Genomic DNA, 22817 nt, shown 5'->3' with positions numbered 1-22817 from the left:
TGCTCTCCAGCCCCTGCTACGATACTTTCTAATGCAAGAAAAGGGCCTGAAACTAGAAGGCATTAGGTCAGGACTTGATGTTATTTGGGTATCTGATAGCTCTTACATTCATGTCTCCTTACCTCAATGACGAAGACACAGAGGTTACTGTCTACCTATGTCCCAGTGAGGAAATGACATTAATTACTAGAGATCAAGGGGAAACAAAACAAAACAACACCTGCTCACAATGATGGGCATTAAGTACAGAACAAACTGAAGTTTTAGTTTTGGAGAGAAAAAAGTTCTCTACCTTCTTGTTTTTTTAGAATAAAGATGCCCTATTTTTACAGTAATCGCAGTGAGACGAAATCTGAATGTTAATCCAGTTGCACAAAGGCCCCAACAGCCACCTAGTGAGTTACTGCATCCACAGTAAATAGACGCCTCCGTCTCATCCAGGTACACACCCCTCCCAACAATCTAGAAACCACCCTGGCTTTCCTCTCTTCCGGGGGTTCATCCTACTCAGGGCAGTGAGGACAGTTTTCCCAAAGAGGATTTGTTTTTTTTTAAGCACAAAGTTTTAAATTCTGCCAAAAGGGAAACGTACTGAGGCAATTGCTTAAGAAACCTTAAGTGTTTTCCACTGTGCCTAAAAATTTAAATTTTAGGTGACTCATCACAGGTTTAGCCTTTATTTCCAGGCAATCTCTTAACATGTCAAGATTAATTCATAAATATTTAGGCACATGTAGGCAAAACCAGCTCCTCCTAGGCCCTGTTTACTTTGAGAAATTTGAGTATCACGAGAGTGATCGAGTTAATTTGAGTATCATGAGGCTGGAATCAGTTCGATGGTGCAGACATACTGAGAATCATCAGAAACTGCCGCCTTGGCCCCTGGGCCTTCATTCCCAACTGCCTCCTACAATCTGTATTTTAAAAAGGAGAGAACACCGCAAGTAACTGCGCTGATGTGACTAATAATGCATTTATCGTTGTCTTGCTCCTCTGCAAATGGGAGCAGGGAGGTACGTTCCTGAAGGCAGCTCCCTTCCCATCTGAGGTCTCCTAACCCTCCCCCTGCGAGGCAGCCACTACAGTCTCCATTTATAGATGAAACAAGGAAAGTACAAAAGGATGAAAAAACCTTGCCTGTGCAGTCAGAATTCCACTCAGGTCTGCCTTTGTCCAATACACATGTTCTTTCTACCACCCTCCACGCCACCGTGGTCCCCAAGGGCCTCTGGGAGTGAATGTAATAGTTAAAAAAAAAAAAAAAAAAAAATTTTTTTTCCCAGAAAAAGATCAACAATATTATTCTCCAAAGCAAGCCTCATGTCTCTTCTCTTCCTTGCCTTCTATAATGTTTATTGTCGTTTGGAGAAAAAGTGAAGTTAAGGATGGTTCTGAACTAGGATTTGGTCCTACCCCTGCCAATTAACTAGTGAACAGCCAGGGAAGAAAAACAAAATAAAGAACCCACCTTCCATTAAATAAAGTCATGGTTGTCATAGCTATCTTTAAGTAGGCTCTAAATACAAACCCCCAAACCCCGGTGATTTGACAAGTCAGTTGTCGAGTGACAACACAGTCCCTCAGACCTGATCTTAAGCTCAACCTCTGTTTACTAAGTGACCAGATTCCTTGATCTCATTGTGTCACTGATGAAATCACGGTGCTGTGCCACATCATGGATAAGGTGGATGAATGGCACTTAGACTTTTCTGGGTCAGGAACCCCTTTTGAGAATTTGATGAGCTATGATCTCTCCCCAAAATCATTCAAAAGAACACAGACCCACAATACTCTTTGTACAATTGCAGAGCCCATCCATAAACCCTGCCTAAGTCCACAATACCCTCTGCTCTGGGGTCTCCCCAGATACCCCCAGAGTCTCCTCCCTTTTCAAAACAGTGATCACATGGGTTAGGTATTTCAGTGTTTTATAGTCAACAAATATTTAACTGTGACATTAAAAGGAACCATTGCAAAATGACAGCAAGTATACACAGTGTCTCTAACAGAGCTTAGCACATAGTAAGTGCTCAAAAAACGCTTGTTAAATGACTCAAAGTAGGTAAGTATGTGTTCTAGCATATGTTTTTAAAAGCTATATAATTTTTTTTGGTCAGTTCTCTAATTCCAAGTCTTTCAAGCATATGTATTTAAATGATATTCCCCTTTGGCCAAAATTTAATGCAAATTAAAATTAATGGAAATATCTAAAGTTTTTATTACTACTAAATACTACTGAAGCAATAATGGCCTTTCTTAGGTCATTTCATATTTTATTTCTTTGCTCAAGAACTGTACTTAGGTTAAAAAAAAACACACAGATTTTCTGAATCAGTAAAAAGTCAAATCTTCATTTAAAAATAACAGCTAAACAAAATTTTAAAACCACAGCAAAAGCAAATCTCTAAAAAGTTACTAGCATCATCATTCATCCCTTTCAGAAATAAGAAACTTTAAAGTAGCTTTCGTATTTTCACTCTGCTCTTAGTACCGTCATGTGTCATTTAACAACAGGACTACTTTCTGAGAAATCCATCATTAAGCAATTTTGTCACTGTGTAAACAACAGAGTGTCCTTACACAAACCTAGACGGTATAGCCTGCTGCAGACCTGGGCTATATAACACGGCCTACTGCTCCTGAGCTACAAACCTGTACAGCATGTTAATATACTGAATACTGTAAGCAATTGTAACACAGTGTAAGTATTTGTGTATTTAAACACATCTAAACATAAAAAAGGTACAGTAAAAACACATTATTATACTCTTATGAGACCACCGTCCTACATGTGCTCTGTTGCAGAAATGATACTGTATAGCACATGCCTGTACTTTCACTGTCTAGGTGTTATATTAAAGCAGATTGCTTATGTGAAGGCACATTTATTTTCCTACCACAAAAGCTTTAACTAACAAATTGATTAATTTTGTCATTAAAAATAAACAAATACAAACTACCTACCAACCAGTTTTAGGCTCACAGATAAAAATCCACACATACTCATAATCCCTCTGGATCTACATGAGCCTCTGATTTCTGCACTTGATATAAATGTGTTCCATATAGAAAGAAGACCAAGAAAAAATAACAATAAGAAAGCCTCAGTCTGCTCTATGGCTGAGGTTCTCAGAGTTTGGTCCAAATACCCTAAGGGTCTCAGAGACCCTTACGGATCTCCATGAGGGCAGATTTTCTTCCTATACTTCAACCAAAACAATGTATCACAACAGATTGAATGTAGAAGGTGGTAAGAATCCAGCTATCGTCTTATAAACCAGGCATTGAAGACATTTTCAGATATGCAGAACAATGCCACTATTTTGGAAAATAATTATTTTTCATTAATGTTATTTATAACAACACTTAAGCAGCTTTTTATCTGTTTAAGTAATTTTAACTTTTTTTTGGAGATAGAGTCTCACTCTGTCACCTGGGCTAGAGGGCTATGGAGTCAGCCTAGCTCACAACAACCTCAAACTCCCTGGCTCAAGTGATCCTCCTGCCTCAGCCTCCCAAGTAGCTGGGACTACAGGTGCACACCACCATGCCCGGCTAATTTTTTTTATTTTTTGTACAGACAGGGTCTCTCTCTGTTGCTCAGGCTGGTCTTGACCTCCTGAGCTCAAGTGATCCTCCTGCCTCGGCCTCCCAGAGTGCTAGGATTATTTCTAATCCAGTAAATATCAAAATATGTAATCACAGATAAACAGAATTCTTTGAGATCCTTAATAACTTTAATTCAAGGGTGTAAAGATCCTGAGACCACAAAAATTGCTGGCCTAGGCCAGGAGCGGTGGCTCACGCCTGTAATCCCAGCACTCTGGAAGGCCAAGGAGGGCTTGAGGTCAGGAGTTCAAGACCAGACTGGGCAACACAGAGAGACCTTGTCTGTACAAAAAATTTAAAAATTAGCTGGCATGGTGGTGTATACCCGTAGTCTCAAATACTTGGGAGGTGGGAGGTGGGGATCCCTTGAGCTCAGGAGTTTGAGGCTGTAGCGAGCTATGATCACCCACTGTACTCTAGCCTAGAAGACAGAGTGAGACCCCATTTCCAGGGGAAAAAAAAAAAAAGGAAAAAGAAAAGAAAACCACTTGCCTGTAGCAACTGCCCTTAACCCCTCACTGGGTGAAAAAACAATAGCAATACAGAGCAATTAACTGATTTTATCTAACAAGTAAAATTAGACTTCATAATTGAAGCCACTTTATTAAGTTGATGAGTATCATAATATTTTAGGCACTAGAAGTACACACCACTCTCATTATCCATTGCTTCTCATACACAATTTCATGCAAAATCTGAAGAGCTACTTAATTTTATATGACTACAGCAAGATTCCACTTTTGTGGACAGAGAACAATTTCATTCCTCTCTACAGACTGAATTAAATATTTAGGTTGCAATTAGTATAGTTTTCTCATCTTATATCATCGTCACCCAAGAGTTTTCTGTAATAATTAGGCAGGAAACATAGTATCCATACATACTCTAAAAATACTCAAACGATCACTAAAATTGTCAAAAATTTCATATGCAAAAGGCTCTATGCCAATTACACTGAAGTCCACTGCTTTTTGACTGGAATGTTCATTGGCTGCTAACTCCAACTTATGGACTTAAAAATAACCCACAGCTGCCTGAAACTCAAGAACTATTCTGCACCCTCTCTCTGCCCACTCCAGTGAACCCATGAATTAAGTACTTGCATACATTTTTTAGTCAAAAATATAAATAGGTTATTAGACATACTCAGAAACACACAGAGGTATGGAAAACGCCTCTAATAGCTTAAGCATGCAAACTTCGACTCATTAATGCTCCCGGCATTTCAGAGGGGCACATACCACGTGGTATCACTTCCACAACTGTGATTATCAGGAAGTTGTAGAACTTTTGTGGAAACTATCTATAGTCTTGTGTCTTCTAGTATTTTTGTCACTTTGCCTCAATCCTCTAAGAAAGGGCTTTGCTTTGTGCCTTCACACCTCTAATCACAGATGTATGTCCCATACTGCCTTACACATAGTAGGCACTCAATGAAAATATACAGTCATTTAGGGTGAAACAGTAGTACTGAAGGGAAAAAGTTAAATTAGAGATAAAGTCCCAAAGCTAGAATAAGTTCAACAAATTAAAAACATGTAGCACCCTACAGGACCTGGGCTTTCCCCAAATATTTTCTGCCATCTGTTTTCTGGTCCAGGGTTAGGTTTTTTCAATTTGACACTCTACTGAATGAACACAGCAGAAAAGATGACCATCGATGGGAACACTGAAACAGCAAAGCAGTCACCTCCATAAAGCAAAGCCAGCTTGCTTAAATTTGTACTTTGTGCATCATTTTATTTCCTAGCTGTAATTGTTTTGTAACCCCCTCATCCCCTCACAACATTTTCCAGAGAAAACTTACAGCAGGAGAATTTAAAACCTAGCTACCCCTTCCTGTAACCATTACCCACTCCTCCATCTGCATCCTGACACATGAAGTATACCAAGATCTGTCTCAAGGGAATTTTTAAAGTAACCACTAAACAGAAGAGGGAAAAAAACCCTCAGCTTTTCAAACTAAAAAGATTTACATATCTTCCCCCTCAAACTCATAACCAAAAAGTTACCAGAATGATTGAAAAGTGCAGTATCCCATTTTTCCCCATATTAAACATGGTCAAAATACTATGTTCAAAAAGAAGGAAAAGAGGCAAAACCCATAGGCTATCCTAGATGAAAAGGGGCCAAATTCTATTTGTTCCATAACATTTAAGAGATGCATTTTAGACACAGGTCTCCCCATAGCTAACTGGCAAATGCAAGTACAAATCAAATGTGCATCTTGTAGAACAGGTATGATTTAGGCTGATGACAAGATGAACTCCGTACAGCCCCGTCTGCTGAATTTCCTTGTCTTTAAGAGCTTACTCATATGCTCAGTTCTTAGGTCTAAAATAAAATTTAAGTTCAAGTTCACACTCCAAGGACAATTACACAAAGAAAACTAGAAATGGAAACCTAACAACTAAGATGCATTTGCAGAGGATAATGAATGGTTTAAGTAGAAATAATACATTACTAACCAACTTCACATACGGATTGTGATCTCTTGCCTGTAAAATGGATTTAAGATATAAAAGTGAATATCCTTTTAAACTACAGGCAACCAGGACTTGGAATGCAACAATCAACATTTTTAAAGTGGGTCTGGGGCACACAGTTTATTTCCAAGTGACGAATCACAGCAAACAGCTTTGCCTCCAAATCATGCCCCTCTCCTCTGATGCAACTTTTATCAAAAAGACAAGAAAGGGGCACACAGTCATATGAGAAAAAAATATTTTTAAAGAAAGAAAAAGTATATGCAAAAAACCAGGTCACTGAGAGAGACAGGGAGAGTATGTGTGTCTGTCTGTGCCCGTGTTTAAAGAAAGGCAGCGTGGGGACGCACTGGTAGAAGGGGGCAGTGTTCGTGTGCAGCAGGCGGTTGTACTTACTGTGCCCGGCTCTCTGTCTGCTCCCGAGGTTACCAAGAAACGCACAGACATGCCCGTTCAGACACAGAGGCAAGAACAGAAATAAAAAAAAGGGGGGAATAATTAGAACACAAGCCCCAAACAGTTTTAAAAATGGCTTTTATTTATATAAGTCATTGCACATTCCTAATACAGTGATTTCCTGAAAATTACAGTATTTTGTAAACATAAGATTTACAGTTTAACCATACACAAAGCCTATTTTTTTTATTTCTTGACAGAATAAATTACTTTTCTTCAAAAAATTAGTCAAGTGCAATTTTGCCCAATATTTAATGCATACTAGAATTAAAGCCTATGAAACTAAGTAGTAACAGATGCAATTATCAAACCTTTCATTTGAACACATTCACTTTCAAATTTAACTTCTTATTTCGCCCCATTTAACAACATTACTTTCTTTGAAAATTACCCAATTAAGCAGTTAACAGTTTTCCATAATATCGTACAGGCCACTGGCATTAACTAGGCAGTTGCCAAGATGTCAAGATGCCTGCCATCTAACGAGATCGGGAAATTTACAGATGCCCAGGGCAAACCCTGCAAACTTCCGGGGTGACCTGTGTTTCAGTGGAAATCTCTGTGACAGTTCCTCTTATCTCATTGTTTGCTCTCTGTATAGGTTGGGGCTTTCTTTAGCGATGCACACAAGTTTGCAGCACTGAATGAGTATGAGGACAAAGTCCTAATCTGGCTTGCCCGGCCTCTCACCTCTGTGGTGCTCTGCATCGTGGTGCTTCTTGTCATCTTTTATTGCCAAGTGAGACTGCCCACTCAGAGCACTAGACAGCGCGAGAAGGCCGGCGCTGCCCCCGAGGGGCGGGATTCCAGGAGGCTGAAGTCCCGAAGGGTGAGGCGTTAGGGGTACCGGCGGTCCGTGGCCGTGAGAAAGATGCTGGGCTTGCAACTGCTGCTGCTGTTGGTGGTGGTGAGAGAGGAGGTAAAGGAAGAGGAGGAGGAGGGAAAAGAGGAGGAAGTGGTGGTGGTGGCGGCAGCGGTGATGGTGGTGGAGGCAGAATCCAGACAGGACAGAAGACGGAGGACACACAACAGGAGGAGTGACATACACACGAAGGGAACGAAGAGAGAAACATGGAGGAAAGGGGAAAAAATGCAATTAGTGCTTTGGGTTCATCAAAAGCTTTCACCTACTCACAGTTATCTCTCTCCACCTTCCCGAAATATAATCCTCACATCTACACTGTCACTTTCTGGTATAACTCGCCCCCTGAGAGCGTGGCAAGGCTGGCTACATTCGTAAGCACGCTGAGTTAATTCCATCTCTAAGTGCCTCCGGGGATGAAATCCAGTATTGTCATTGAATCTAAGGTGCCACAGATTTTAAAACTCATCCTGATTCAGAGAGGTTAAAATGGGGGCGGGGGAGGGTGGAGGGTGGAGGGTGGAGGAAGAGGTGATACGCATCCCACAGTGCAGTAACCACACTCCCAACTAGTCCCCAGTTACCAGGCGACTCTATTTTACCACCGCATTCTTACATTATCACAATGGTATGAGACAAAACCAAAATAGTGTTTTTAATGAACAGGATTCAGAAAGGAAGAACGAGCATCCGGGTGTCTCTTAGGTACCACCCAGGCACTTACGAAGCCCTCTCAGAACTGCAAGGAATTATTGATGTTCCCACTTCCCCAGAAGAGCAAGGGCTCAAAGGCATTGAGTAGCTGGCTGGGGCTCTCCCCCAAGGTGGGAAGAACTGCGGCCAGTGCAGGAAGGACCCTTACAAGCTGCTCTCTTTACTGCACCACCACATACAGGGCGGAGGGTCTCAGGGGGCCAGGCCAGGCTGGAGACAGCTGGAAGAAACTTTAGGGACAACATGGCCTTATCTCTGGTCTTTCTCCTAAGACCGACACCTCAAACTCACCTCCCCACCTTCTGAGTCACCAGTGAAAACAATGAGACCCAGAGAGGTCAAGATCCTTAACAAGGAAAGCGCTGAAAAGTCCCAGCTGTGTGGGACTCCAGCCACAGTGACCCACGGCCCCGTCCCACATGCCCTTTCCACTACACCGCTTGCCTCCATCACTCATTCTAGAAGTTCTAAGTCTGTTTGCATTAAACAGTATCATTGCTCTCATATAAATTTAAAAGCATGTTGTATGAAATGAGAAAATACCCAAGAAATGGCCCCTGCCCCATGAATCTGGCCACATTTCGGCTGTCCGACATAAAACTCGTTTTCGATGAGACTGTGAAAACGATTAAAGCTCAACTTCTGTTAGAAAATTCTTCAGATTCTGATTTGTGCTCACTTCCCTGGGACTCAATTACTCGTTTTATTTATTACCCCCTTGCGTGCACGGAATATATTAAATCTTCACACCAGACCTTCAGTAATTCCCACCCAGCCCACTGATTTTTAATGGAATCCCAAACACACTTCTCAGCCTCAAGCATAAGAGAAAACAGCACCTTAAAATCAGAAATTGGGTGTCTAAGGTAACTTTACAATAAATTTTCAAGCACTTCTAGCAACTTAAAAAAAAAAATCTTTAGGAGCCAACCTTTTTAGACTTCCGTTCCTTCTTCCAAAGCTAGCATAATTCTAATGAGATGGAAAGTGGAACCGAGGGCGAGGTCAGAGCCGGCAGCGTTCGCAGTATTCTTGGAAAGTATTTATAAACTACTCATTCACCACTTGAGATCATAATAACAATTTCTTTACGCATAAAATCACCTTCCTGTCATCCCAAAGACACTAATTCTTGCTCTGTCACCTTTTAAGAGCTTGGCAATAGTGAGACATAAAACTGAAGAAGCTTGCAGCAGCATCACGGTCCACTAGGCGTGCTCATTAGCACTTAATTAGGAACTAGACACCTGCCATGAGAAATGTGCTCGGAGAAGGATGAGGAACAGGTCTGCCCTACCAGCAATTACCATCATTACTCGGAGAGTAAGAGCTATGTCCGGCTTCTGGGGGGGAAATGCAATGATGCATACACAAGCAAGTGCAGTGGGGTAATTAAGCACGGCTCTAATTAAAAGAAGATGAGAGAGGCTAAGCAGAGGGGAAGGAATCTAACTACAGGGTGGAGGACACCACCTCTCGCCCCTCTCTGCTTCCCTCACTCCCCCCCAAATCCAGAACAGCGTCCCCAGAAGAAGACTTCGGAGGTGGGATTTTATGTCACAGCAAACACATATTCCAGGTAGTATTTGTATATACAAAAAGAAAACAAAGATCCCCCCCCCCAATAAAAATCCAAATCAGCTTTCAGAAAGATGAACTGGACAAAACAGACTCTGATAGATCATTGAAAAGAGGGGCTAACTTATGTAATAAGGGGGCTTCGCCACAGCTGTGAAGTAGAGCTATGCAGTCAAAACCAACAGTTAGGCCAGTAACTAGGGACAGGGACATTCAACAGCCTAACTGGCCATGGGTAACTCCCACTTCTACCCTGCTCAGCTTCCCGGGCCCCTTGAAGACATCACTGTCTGCTATTAGAGGTAACTGGGTTCTTCCATCCTTAGCTCAGGCATGACAAGAGCTGCTGCTTTTTCTTTTTTTTTTCTAAAGCACAATCCTGTCAAACTGAAAGGAGGAGTAAGCAGCACCGGGACGGCTCACCACTGGTGAAGATGCTGCGGTTCCAGGCAACGTGGACATACCTCACGTTCCACTTTTGTTCCTGCCAGCAGTGCTCCTAGACAGTATCTGCACGTCCACTGTCGGGCTGAGCTGGGCACGGCCCCCGTTTCACAGGTGAGACTGGCTGGAAGCTAAGCGGCCGGCCTGGGGCTCAGCGCCAGGATGAGAGCTACAAGCCTTTTGTTTCCTAGACCATCGTTCCTCCTGTAAACCCAGCATCCCATCATGTTCCCAAACACATGGGAAGAGGAAAGGAAGAGGGCCCCCCATCTGGTTCTCCACTGGAGACTTCACGTTTCCGTCCACGCCTAGCCGACAAGACGCTCTGGAGAGCTTGCAACACCGCATGCCCAGACACAAATCCACCCTCACCATCAGGCCTTAACGCAGTGATGGGTGGGAGTTTATTCTTACACTGCACAAGTGCCATCTCTCTTGTCCCCACTTCTCACTGCCTGTCCCTGCATCTGAGAAAACAGGATATCACTTGCTCGCAGCTCTCTTCCAAGGAAGCCCATAACAAAGAATCAAGACTAAACAGAGAAGGCTCTGGCTGTTTTCAGAAGTCGATGCTCAATATTACAAATAAAAGGTGTCACTTCTAAGATAAAACATTTATGTAAATGAATAGAAGGCTCATATCTAGAAGAGTAAAACAGCTGACTCCAAAACGGCTGCCCACACCTGTCCCATCTGTCCTTGCAAGAACATTTTCTCCCAACAAGACGTACCTGATACAAGCTGGTACCCATCACCTTCACCAAGAGAGAAAAGCAGCAATACTACTTAAAGAATACATTTTAGGACAAAAGTGATACTGACATTGCCACACAGCCAAAAACTCAATGGCTCTGTCAAGTAGGGGGATTTACATGCATCTGTCCTCTGTGACCCAAATGAGCACTTATCAGGTTTGGAAAACTACAAGATGTTTTTCAACCTGACAGCAAGGGTGGGGAAATTTATCCTTCCACCTAGCCATTAGTTTAGGGTAATGAGGAAACTTTTTTAAAAGTTAATGCTTGCAGATTTTTATAGCACAGAACATACAAGCAAAACAGTTTGTAAAGCTATTAGAAAAGGCGTTTTTGATAAGCGATGGTGGTTTTCAACAATACAGCTGGTTTCTCGGGCAGTCAATATAGACCCCTGGTTCTCAAAGAGCCGATTTTGACACCCTGCCCCTCCCTGCCCTGGGGACATTTGGCACTGTCTAGAGATATTCATGGTTGTCACACTGAGAGGAAAGGGGGATGGGGCTACTGGCACCTAGGGAGTAGAGGCCAAGGATGCTGTTAAATATCCTACAATGCACAGGACAGCCCCCACTAGAGAATCATTGAGGCCAAGATGTCAGCAGTGCTGAGGCTGACGAACTCTCATCTAGATCTAAGCTCAAATTCTGTCCTATTACATTAGAATTCATGTTCTTATATGCCAAGTGACTTGCCAAATTATTGTTTAAAAAATAAAAATACTTTCAACATTCAAGCATTCACTGTCCCTTCATCACCATCCAAAATATCCTGTCATAACTCAAAAAATGAACATCTGTCTTCCAAAGCTGATTCCACTAACAATTTGAAATTTAAAACAAACAGAATGCCTCATATTTTACAAAACAACTTGGGAAGGCTCCACCCTGGGAACTTTCACATATTGGTGTTCTGGTCCCTCAAAGGGAATTATGGAAAGGTTCAGGTTTGGGAATAACGAGATAAATGCACTTGCTCTAACCAGAATAATTTGAATAGGGTAAGACTGAGACAAATGAAACAAACACCAAACCCTGAGTTAATGATACCGAAAACCCACAAGGAATAAAGTAACCTCAACCATGTCTAACAACAGCCATGCATTTAGAATTTTAATTCACATTTTACTTAGTGTAGCCTGGGTCAATTATGTTACTAGAATGAAACTGTGCTGTTTACATTCAGAGCTTTAAGGCAATGGTGCAGTGATTTTCTACAGTTTTGTTTCTAAAACACAGGTGTAGCACATGGTCTATTACCATAGCGCTGCCTGTACCCACTTTTTACTCACTAGATGCCAAGCTCCCCACTACCAACCACTAAATCAACTTTAATTTATGAAATTTAATCCACTTTATAACCCCAAAAGAAACTAGGTAAAAAAAAAAACAAAGAACCATGTCATGAAAATCACAAACTTAACCCAATCCAAACTAAAACCATGCCTCTAAATGGCATCTCTAATGCTAAGAGGGACAGTGAGTGACATTTGTAGTACTTGGTATTTAAACACTTTTAAAAGGGGACAAAAATGTGAAACACAGCATTTATTGACAGTTCTCTCCAAATAGCCCTTCCTTGATTTCTGCTGTTTCCCTGTTTTTTATAACAGTCAGTTCTTATCTTGGGAGACTGCAGAAAAACGAAAATTGGTATGCTATGTAAACAAGTGGGAAAGAGCCATCTGGCAGCAGAAACATCAAGGATACTACTAGAGGAGTTATCCGAAAACCTCCCATTATGTGAATGGCCTCTCGCATGAAGAGGGGCAAGGGTGATAAACAGGTAAAAACTGCTTACTGGGGCCAAGAATTCTCCAGCTACTTGAAGATAATAAAAATAAAATAAAATAAAATCACTGAAAGACCCCATCTCAATGTAGGAGTGCAAAGAAAATGACACATGGGCAACCTAGGAATGGGAAAAAATATTTGCAAACAGCATCTAATAAGGAGCGCATATCCAAAATATATAAAGAACTCAATAGCAAATAAAATAAAATAACCCAAATTAATAAATGGACAAAGGACCTAAACAGACAGTTCTCCAAGGAAGACATATAAATGATTAATAGGTACACGAAAAAATTCTCAATGTCATTAATCATCAAGGAAACGAAAACCAAAAACACAATGAAACGTCACCTTATACCTGTTAAGATGACTACTATCAAAAAGACAAGTGATAATGCGTGTTGGCGAGGGTGTGGAAAAAAGAGAACTTTTGTACCCTGTTGTTAGGAAGGTAAATTGGTACGGCCGTTATGGAAAAAGAGTATGGAGGTTCCTCAAAAAGTTAAAAATAGATCTATAGGTTGAGTATCCCTTTTCTGAAATGTTTGGGACCAGAAGTGTTTCGAATATCAAATTTTTTTGGATTTTGGAATATTTGCATCATACTTACTAGTTAAGCATCCCTAATCCAAAAATCCGAAATTGTCATGTTGACACTCAGAAAGTTTCAGATTTTTGGAGCATTTTGGATTTTGGATACTCAACCTGAATATGACCCAGCAATTCTACCTGTGGGTATATATCCAAAGGAAATGAAATTAATATGTTGAAGAGATACTCCTGCTCACCGCAGCATTATTCACTATAGCCAAGAGATGGAAACAACCTAAATGTCTGTTGATGGATGGATGTACAGACACTGTGGTGTACAGATACACATGGAATACTATTTAGCCTTTAAAAAGAAGGAAATTCTGCCATTTGTAAGTGACAATGTGCATGAACCTGGAGAATGTTATGCTAACTGAAATCGGAAAGACAAATACTGAATGATCTCACTTATATGTGGAATCTAAAAGAGTACGACTCATAGAAGCAGAGAGTAGCAAGGTGGGGGTGGGGGGATGCGATGTTAGTCAAAGGGTACAAAGTTTCAGTTAAGCAAGGTAAGTTCTGGAGATCTAACTAGGATAGGACCACTGCATTTCAGCCTGGGCAACAGAGCAATACTGTGTCTCTTAAAAAAAAAAAAAAAAAAATTGTAATAATACTTAACTGTATACTTGAAATTTGCTAAGAGGGCAGATCTTGAAGTGTTCTCACCACACATGTACACACACAAAGGGTAAATACGTGAGGTGATATGCTATGTGAGGTGACGGATATGTTAATTAGTTTGATCATGGTAATCATTTCCCAATGCATATGTTGTACCCCTTATATACAATTTCTATTTGTCAATGATACTCCAATAAAACTGAGAAAATAAGAGAAAAAGACACATGAAAGCAAAATTGATGGCATGTACACAGGCAGGCACCAGGACTAAGAGTCAACACCTGTGAGATGGAGACAGTGCTTCACACCCACCAGGATGGACAGTAATTGCTGGAGATGATGTAGAGAAACCGGAATTCTCATATACTGCTGCAGGAATGTAAAATGGTGCAACCACTGTGGAAAACAGGTTAGCAGTTGCTGAGAAAGTTGAATATAAACTTACCATACGACCCAGCAATTCTACTCTCAGGTATAGAGCCGAGAGAAAAGAAAATATATCTGCACAAAAACTTGTACACAAGTGTACACAGCAGCATTATTCATAATAGCTAATAAGTGGAAACTACCTAAATATCCATCAACTTATGAATGGATAAACAAATGTGGTATATTGATGAATGGAATATTATTTGTCAATAAAAAGGACTAAAGTACTGGTGTATGCTACAACATGGATAAACATGCTAAGTAAAAGAAGCCAGACCACAAGGCTGCATATTATGTGATTGCATTTATAAGAAATGTACAGAATAGGTAAATCCAGAGATGGAAAGCAGACTGGGAGTGACCAGAGAGGAAGCGTGGAGAATGAACAGTAATGAATACAGAGCTTGTTTATGGAAGTTATAAAAATGTTCTAGAATTAGGGAATAGTGATGGCTGTACAACTTTGTGAATATGCTAAAAACCAACAAATTGTATTCTTTGACAGAGTGCATTTGATGATATGTATATCACATCACAATTTTAGAAAATAAACACAGAAATATAACTCCTAAAATGGGGTAAAATCTGCTCTCTGGAGCTTTTTTTCTCCCTCTGAAAAAAAGAGGTATAAATAATGCCTTGTTCCAAAGAATGAAGTAAAAATCATATGAAAATATGTGGGAAAATTAAAAAGTAAATAATGCTTCAGTGATTCATCTAATCACTAAAAAGCATGATTATCCAGAAGAACCCAGACATTGAGGCCAACTCTGCATTTGTCAGAAGCCTAGTTGTACTCTCAGTTTAAAAAAACCCCAAATATAACCAAAGGAAAAAAAGGATGCATAAAACATTTCCTTGCAATATTGCTCCTTCTCTTTCGAAATTTAATAAAAGGGCTAGACTATTGCAATTTAAGTAAAGGGTATGTCACTAAATAAGTTAGCAGAGCCAGAAGATCCATGTTTGTTGTAGCTATTTAGTCTTCTCCTCTTGGTAGCAGGATACACATTATTCTCCCAGGGCAAATTTGTTTTATAAAGAAACCTACAGCTGGGTTACTGATGGGCTTTCCAGGGATTAACTGCATACTCATAAGAATAAGAGGCTAACTTCATCCTCTTAAACTTCACACACTACAATCCCATAGATAGCTGACAGCTATAGCCAAAGGAGAAAAATAATCCAACATTTTGCTAATCCTTAAACCAATCATCTCATGCAACAGTGGAGAGTCCTTTAGGTCTACAACTCAATCTCTTAGAGACAGAAAGGCTCCTTCTACAGACACATCAGCAGTTTGTATTCACAGCCACCTCCTACACAAACATACACAGACAGACATCATAAAATTCCCTAGACTTTTATTTCATACTAAGTTGTGTTAAAGTACAGAGAATTATAAATCTATGTCTATGGAGCAGGAATCTACAAATCTGACCAATAATCTGGAGTTGCATGAGCCCTGACAGATGTTATATTCATAAAAAACAATTTAGACTACATACAAGTAAGTGAGAAAGGAAAACAAGCTTGCCTAGATTAACGCTAAATTTCTTGAGCTCCTAAAGTTCACAGGCATTACTATGGAAAACTGCTCAAAGAGTCTGTACTAAGGCCACTACCAGAAATGGGGCATTTTGTGGATGGGTAGCACAATCTCCACCGGTCACCTGGCCATCTCTTCTTTCTTTCCTCCCAACTTTACTACAATGATCCCTGTAACCTCTCAGTGTCAGCAAAGACAATTGTCTGCCTTCTTTATGTTAAGTAAAGAATGATGTTCTGTCCTCCCATTTTTGCTCTAAACTCAGTCTCCGTCTGTTTCCAAAACTTAACTTTTTCTGTTCAGTTTTGAACTTTTAAGTTTATGCATCACAAGCTAAAAGGCAGTACTTTTCCACTGCTGTGTCCTTATTAAAAGTCATTCATGCACGACAACTTAATGGCAGGAGCAGAGCATCTGGTTGGGTTTAATCTTAAACACCCACATCCATGTAACCACTAGAAAAGACAAAGGAGAAGCTGACCTGTTGTTTAGGCCAACCACTCCCACAAGGGCTTGGCCAACTGGACCCAAAGATCTGCTACAGGTCTGTAAAGAAACCAGGCAGACAAAAACTGCAGGGTATGGAGTCAGGACCACATGCTCAGTGAAGGCTGTCAGCCAAGGTCTTATCCCCACAAAAGCTGTGCCGGTAGACGGCATTACCATTTACAGATGGGGACACTGATAGAGATTAACTGACTGTATGCAGTCACAAAGCTGATAAATGGCAGCCAAGTGTCCTACCCAAGTCCATCTGATCCTAGGCATTGTCCAAGGTAACGCAGTACAAATGCTCTTGTATAGATTACCACAAACACCATGAAGTTGGGCAACAGGTGGTTAGAAATAATAAATACACCTATGCAATTGTTTTCTCCAAAAAAGAAAATTTCACTCAACTGATTTTTTTTTTTTTTTTTAAAAACTATCCACTCAAAAAGCAACCATCCCTCAGGGAGTGGGGGGAAAGTGACTGAAAAGAAGCATGAGGGAACTTGCTGGGGGTGACGGAATCCACCTGCGTCTTGTGGAGTGCGGGTTCCGGGGTGTACGCAGGTGTCAAATATCACGCTGTACATTTAAGATGTGTGTATTTCCCTACATAAAAATTATATATCAATTGAGAAAAACAAATCTCTGTGTATATAAATTTCTATCTATAGCTATATAGGGATATAGATATGAGATATATATTAATTATTTGCAGTATAAACCTGATAAACCAATTATTTGGAATCCCAATCTCAACTAAAATCAATTACTTAGTATCTATCAGAGAGAGGAGAAGAGAACTTTAGTTTCAAACTCCCCAAATAATAAAGTGGGGAACAGTCTTGACGAGTCTCACTTAATTCTATGTTCAGGTAGCCATTCCACAGATAAGATGTTACAACATTTAACGACCAGTTTTGGTTTGGTCATTCTTAAGAGAATTCCAAATTAAAAAAAAAAAGACTTTTCAAGAAATGTTGCTTAAAGTGTAAAGTCAATCCTGATCTAAAAACTCAAGGTCTCAAATGAGTAAGTTCCACAATGCAACTTGTTTTCCGACACCTAAGTGAGCTGTGTGTCAAACCAAATAAACCCAGTGCCTATTAAGATGTCTGCACTATTAATTATCTTTTTAATTGTTATAAGAATACAACACATTTAATAGCAAAAGAGCTGGTGAGAAGCAGAATTCAAAACGTAGGGTTGCAGATATTGTTCTGTCAGTCATCAAATTTGCTATCAGTCAAAAAGCTATTAAAAAAAAAAAAAAAGGTCAAACAAAAATATTTCAATAGTTTCTCCAAATATCAAACAGTACTCTATGTCTTACATAGAAGCCAGGTGCTGTGGTAGGAAATAATTAAAATTCAGTATTTTATGTCAGATATGAGAACTACAGTTTCTATGCTAGTGAGAAATGGGCACCATTACCCCACTCGACAAGGATGGAAAAAATATAACCCTTTCTTCCTCCTCAAAGAGCACCCACAGGCCCAGGACACACCTTGAGCTTATCTAGAAAGCTCATGTCCTTGAGAAGATTTACTTTTTCCAGGTTTGCTAAAGAGAAATATCTTCAGCCCTGTCAAGCAAGCAGTAAGCTCCTTGATTGTACCTTAAAGGGAATGAGTGTTTCGGCTCATTTGCATTTTAAAGGGTACTCTTTCATGATCTTTCACACTTGTAATAGATGTCTAAACCGTTAAATTACTATTTCTTTTCTTAGCCTGAAAGTCGATGCAGACTAAGTGCGTGGCCTCTCCCATTGTTCTCTACCCTAAGTCGGTCCCTGAACAATACTGACAGCTGCTATCAAACCAGGCTGCATTTACTCTGCGAGCAGCTGCTGCTTGTAGGAACAGACAGTCTCCCGGTACCTCCTCCCCTCTGGGGAGACAGGTTGACACACTGCATGTTCAATGAAGGGGTGCAAAGGTCCACTGAATTGTCAACCCAATTTTATGCTACTTCGATTTTCCAGGACGCACACAATTCCTTTCAAGCAAAAATCAAGCATATGCCAGAGCATGAAACTTATGGTGCGGGATAATTATTGATCACTACGGACTTGAAAAGAGCCTTCTGACATACATTAATATACTGATCCAAAAATTACAATGACAAGAACCGCACATGCCAGTACGGTGAAGACATGCAATGGGCGTAAGTCGCACGGTGGGCCCAGTTCGCCAATTTGGGTGACTGTTGCCACACTCTCCAGAGCTAATCTGCCTTTATAATCTCAACATTTTTCCTAGACTAAAGCCATTCATAAAATTAGAGATTCATCTGCCCTTCTAAAACAACCACTATTTTTATTTTCTGATTTAGCTTAAAATGGATATTACTTATAAACATCTGGTTAATGCAATTTCCTCCTTTCCAAAGTGTGGGTCCAAAGAAGGAGACTGACAAGGGCTGGGCAGTGCCTTAGAGAATTTAAACATGAGCGCTTTACCATCAAGAAATTATATGTAAAAACTGAGAGCCTATCAGAAAACAAACATGTTCCACAAAGTTTAACTGGGTACTTGAGAACTGCTTTGCATATGTTTTCTTTTAATCAAAACAGGCTTTTCCATCCTCATTCATTTGGGTGAAAAAATTCTGTGCTGGAGCTACAAGTACAATTCACTATTAGTCTTTGCTAATCAAACACGGTACATGTGAAAGTACCAGTGAATATTTGATTTGATCTCTGAAATAAAGCAATTCATTACACAAGAAAAAGGTACAGAAGGCAGCAGACAAATGCAGATGTAATTGTGTTTTTTGTTGAATGTGATTAGAGAGCCCACTAAGTAACAGTCAAAAATGTGATACTGGAGGGGGAGAAAGGCAATGCCTGGATCTGAGGGGGAAGAGGAGGGAGAATTGTTTATGCAGAGCTAAGCTGTCAAGTGTAATAAAGCAGCTTGAATAAAATTTAAGCTGAAAATCCACTGAAGCTCCCCATTTCAGGGAGGAAAAAGCTATTAAAAGGAAATGAAGGTCACCCTCCCAGTTTATTTCACCTAATTGACTGCCAATAGCTTACCACAGACAACCCAACTGCAGATCTGCAATTGAGAAACTGATGAAAGGAGAGTTTTCAAGCTGAGGCTCATTCTTTAATCCTCCTTGGCTCTTATGTTTTTTCTCCATCTCCAGTTGGGATGTAATTTTAAGCCCTGATGGATTAACTGGTTCCATTGTCTGTGGCCATCATTGGACTATGGCACTCTTAATCCGTACAGCAGCATGTCTAATTATCATTACAAAGTGTCTGAGGGAACTATAAAGACCAGCAGGGCATCTTCTCACAAGCAATTAACATAAATTGATAAATGAGTGATTTGAATCTGCTCAAGGCACTCACATATGAATAAAATCAGAAAGGACGGTCCCTTGTTTCAGCTACTTTTTTCACTTGGTCTGGAAGGGGCAGAACACATGAGAACCATCCCGGGTCCTGCGGCGGTGGGGGTGGGGGAATGAACTCACATGCACGGTTCACCGGGTCCCCTAATGCAGAGCAAATGACTTGTGATTGATAACCAGTCACCAGCACAGAGCACTGACTGAACTCAACAGAGGAGAGCAAGAGCCCCGGTGAAAGGCTAGAGAGCACCAGGGCAGACAATCGACACCTCTTCCTCAGCAAGAGAGCGCTCTTTTCATTGGTGTGCCACTGAAAAATTCATGAAAGAGGCACAAGAAAGAGAAAGAGCAAACAGTCATATGGGTTCGAATACACTAGAAAGCAAAAGGCAAAAGCAAAGATCACTAAATGAAATGATAATTCAGAGGCCTGTCTTGACCTCACTGTGATCTAACGTTACAAGACAGAGGTAAGGAAAGTATTTAAAACTCTAACCTAAAGCTTTTACTTGACTAATGGAGCAAGGGTGGTTTAGGTGACACAAGGACAAACTGCATTTATTTTCCCATTTAAAAGTAGATTTAGGGCCTGGCACACTGGCATGCACCTGTAGTCCCAGCTCCTCGGGAGGGCTGGGGCGGGGGGGGGGGGGGGGGGCAGGAATCGCTTGAGCCCAGTAGTTCAAAGCCAGTCTGGGCAACATGGTGAGAACACATCTCTTTAAAAAAAAAAATTTTAAATCAACTAATTAAAAGTATATTTATCTTTCTTCCCCTCCTAAAATGCTTCTTTCAACTTTCTTATGCTAAGCCCTCTTCCTCTACACAACTCAGCACAACCCGATCCCTCCGCCCTTATCAAATAGGTCAACGTTAAGCTACACAAAATTGTATCTGTATATATATATATTAAGCCATCAAATTAATAAGAAATGAAAGCTGGTTATACACACTGTAGGAGGTAGACCTGGTAGGCCACGTACCCCGATGATGGCATTCAGCTCTGCCATGGTCACCTGCTTGGCACGTTCGACAGCCTGGGCCACTTGTTGTTGATGCTTTGAAAATAAGGAGAAGAAAAGTTGTTAACAACAGCCGAGACCTTCGTTGTACATTCTAAGAACATCACAACAACAAATGCAAAGCAGGTTGAAGTACAAAGGTTTAAATACATAGTTTCTCAACCTCTGATGAAAGGTTGAGAAACTTTTCACATTATTTCACAGAACACCAGGAGAAAGAAAACAGAGTGGTGCTACCCTGTATTCCTGAACACCACCAGTCACTACCTAACTCCTGACAATCATGGCTCAGAACCACAGAAAGCCAAAAGGGACATCAAGAATAATAACCTGGGACTTTACAAAATAAACAGAATGGGACTTGGAAGATCACTCTGGTTCACAGAAGGGGTTTGCAACGGTAAGTTTGGGCAGGAGTTCATGGCAATTTTAAAGCACCCATTTCAATACTTAAAATTTAGACATCAAATCTGCAATCACTTCTCTGATCAACAAATCTTGACCCACAAGCAGTTTCCTGAAACTCTTGAGAATTCCTCTCTTTCTTTCAGCCTTTTGATTCTTTTCACCCTCCACAGGGGAAAGGAAGGACCCCACCCTCAGTTCAAAGGATGGAAACTCACCCGGTAGACCTCCCAACTCCACCCACAAACAGAAACAAAGCCACAGGTTTACTTTGGGAGGCATGAGAATGGAGCACAGAGACCTGGATCACTGAAGTCTAACAAACAACTAAATTCAAAAGGCCAACAAATCTATACTGTAACATCAAACAAAAGTCATGCTGGAAGAGGCTGCTACAATAGCAGAGATGGTGACCATCCAGCATGGAGCAACAGATGCCAACGAGAACAGACACCCAGCGTTCTGACTCCCTATTCAGTAAGCTTTCACCCTGCCTCAAGACACATTCGCACCGTGCACACTCACAATACATTTATTAGCTTGTATCCAAAGGAAGGTAAACCTTTCAAGGCAAAACTAAAATATAACAGTCTTGAGTCAATTTCAGATAAAAAGCTTTTCACCAAAGAAGTATTAAGGTTAAACCTCTATGACTTTGTAACTAAATATAATGGCTTATATATGCACCTGACTCAGTTAACATAATGTCAATTCTTATTTTGGACTATTATCATCTACTCCCTCCATGGACAGCATTAAGTCAACTGAATTGATATACAAGGACAAAAGAAATAACTGCTTCCATGGTAAAGTCAACCCCAGAACCATTTTTAAAGACAGAACCATTTTTAAAAGTCAGTACAAGAATAGCTCTCTACTTGAAAGATATAAAGGACACCTGAATCATCAGTAGCTATCAAGCTTATACTACTCAAAGCAAGCAAAAGCTTTATGTTCGATAGTCATTTTGCAGTTTTCCACAGGAAAAAAATTAATTTGGGAGTTGAGCTATTGTCGCCACTTCTACAGTGCGCCCTCAGATGTGTTAGATAGACTAGCAGGGGGTGTACACACTTCAGCTGTAACAGATGTTCTTCACACTTGTTCCTTGTGATAAAATTAACATCTTAAAACTAGCTAATTTGCAAACAGAGAAGCAACATAATTGCACTTTAACAGCTGAACAGTTTTACTTACTTCCTGAGACAGAAATGGGATGACTTGTGCACAAATCGTATTCAATCTCTTGGCGATTTCAGTCTATAAAGACAAAGCCATACAAATGTTTAGAATACTTCACAATCAGTTCAGAAAGGTAAAACTTCATGCCTCCAACACTGTAGTCCTCTTCTACCTCACTCTGGAAGGCATACAATTGCTTCCCCAGGTTATGTTACTAATATTTATCTTGAGATAAACAGCAGATATCAATCCCATTTGCAAAGTAAGGCACAACTGCATGGTTTATTGCTCACTTAATAACAGATAATGAGTAGTTTAATGGAGTTGGAAAATCTGTGTGGTATAAAGCTATGCGATCATTTAATTTGGTGATTGTTAAGCCCCTTAATAGAGTTTTTCAATGATGGCACACCATGGCACATCTGTGTAGTTAAAGCAAGTTCACTCAAACTGGAATCAGAAG

At 40.5% G+C, this 22817-nt stretch overlaps 1 protein-coding gene across 8 annotated transcripts in view; it reads right to left on the bottom strand.

Annotated features, from left to right (window-relative positions):
- Positions 1–22817, bottom strand: part of TLE1 (TLE family member 1, transcriptional corepressor) — an 87800-nt gene that overhangs the window by 39308 nt on the left and 25675 nt on the right. For 3 of the 8 annotated variants that reach the window (XM_069476344.1, XM_069476345.1, XM_069476347.1), the window contains exons 5-7: positions 22370–22432; positions 20729–20803; positions 7226–7446 (exon numbers count right to left, since the gene is read on the bottom strand). In XM_069476344.1, coding sequence (XP_069332445.1) covers positions 7226–7446; positions 20729–20803; positions 22370–22432 — 359 coding nt within the window. Of the gene's footprint in view, positions 1–6491; positions 6509–7225; positions 7447–20698; positions 20804–22369; positions 22433–22817 lie in introns of all 8 variants that reach the window. The other 5 variants (XM_069476339.1, XM_069476340.1, XM_069476341.1 and 2 more) reach the window with 3 other exon arrangements.

The sequence above is a fragment of the Eulemur rufifrons genome, chromosome 7 (genome assembly GCF_041146395.1).
Source record: "Eulemur rufifrons isolate Redbay chromosome 7, OSU_ERuf_1, whole genome shotgun sequence".
NCBI lineage: Eukaryota > Metazoa > Chordata > Mammalia > Primates > Lemuridae > Eulemur > Eulemur rufifrons.
Note: the sequence above shows the minus strand (reverse complement) of the source record. Positions and strands in the feature narration are given on the sequence as shown.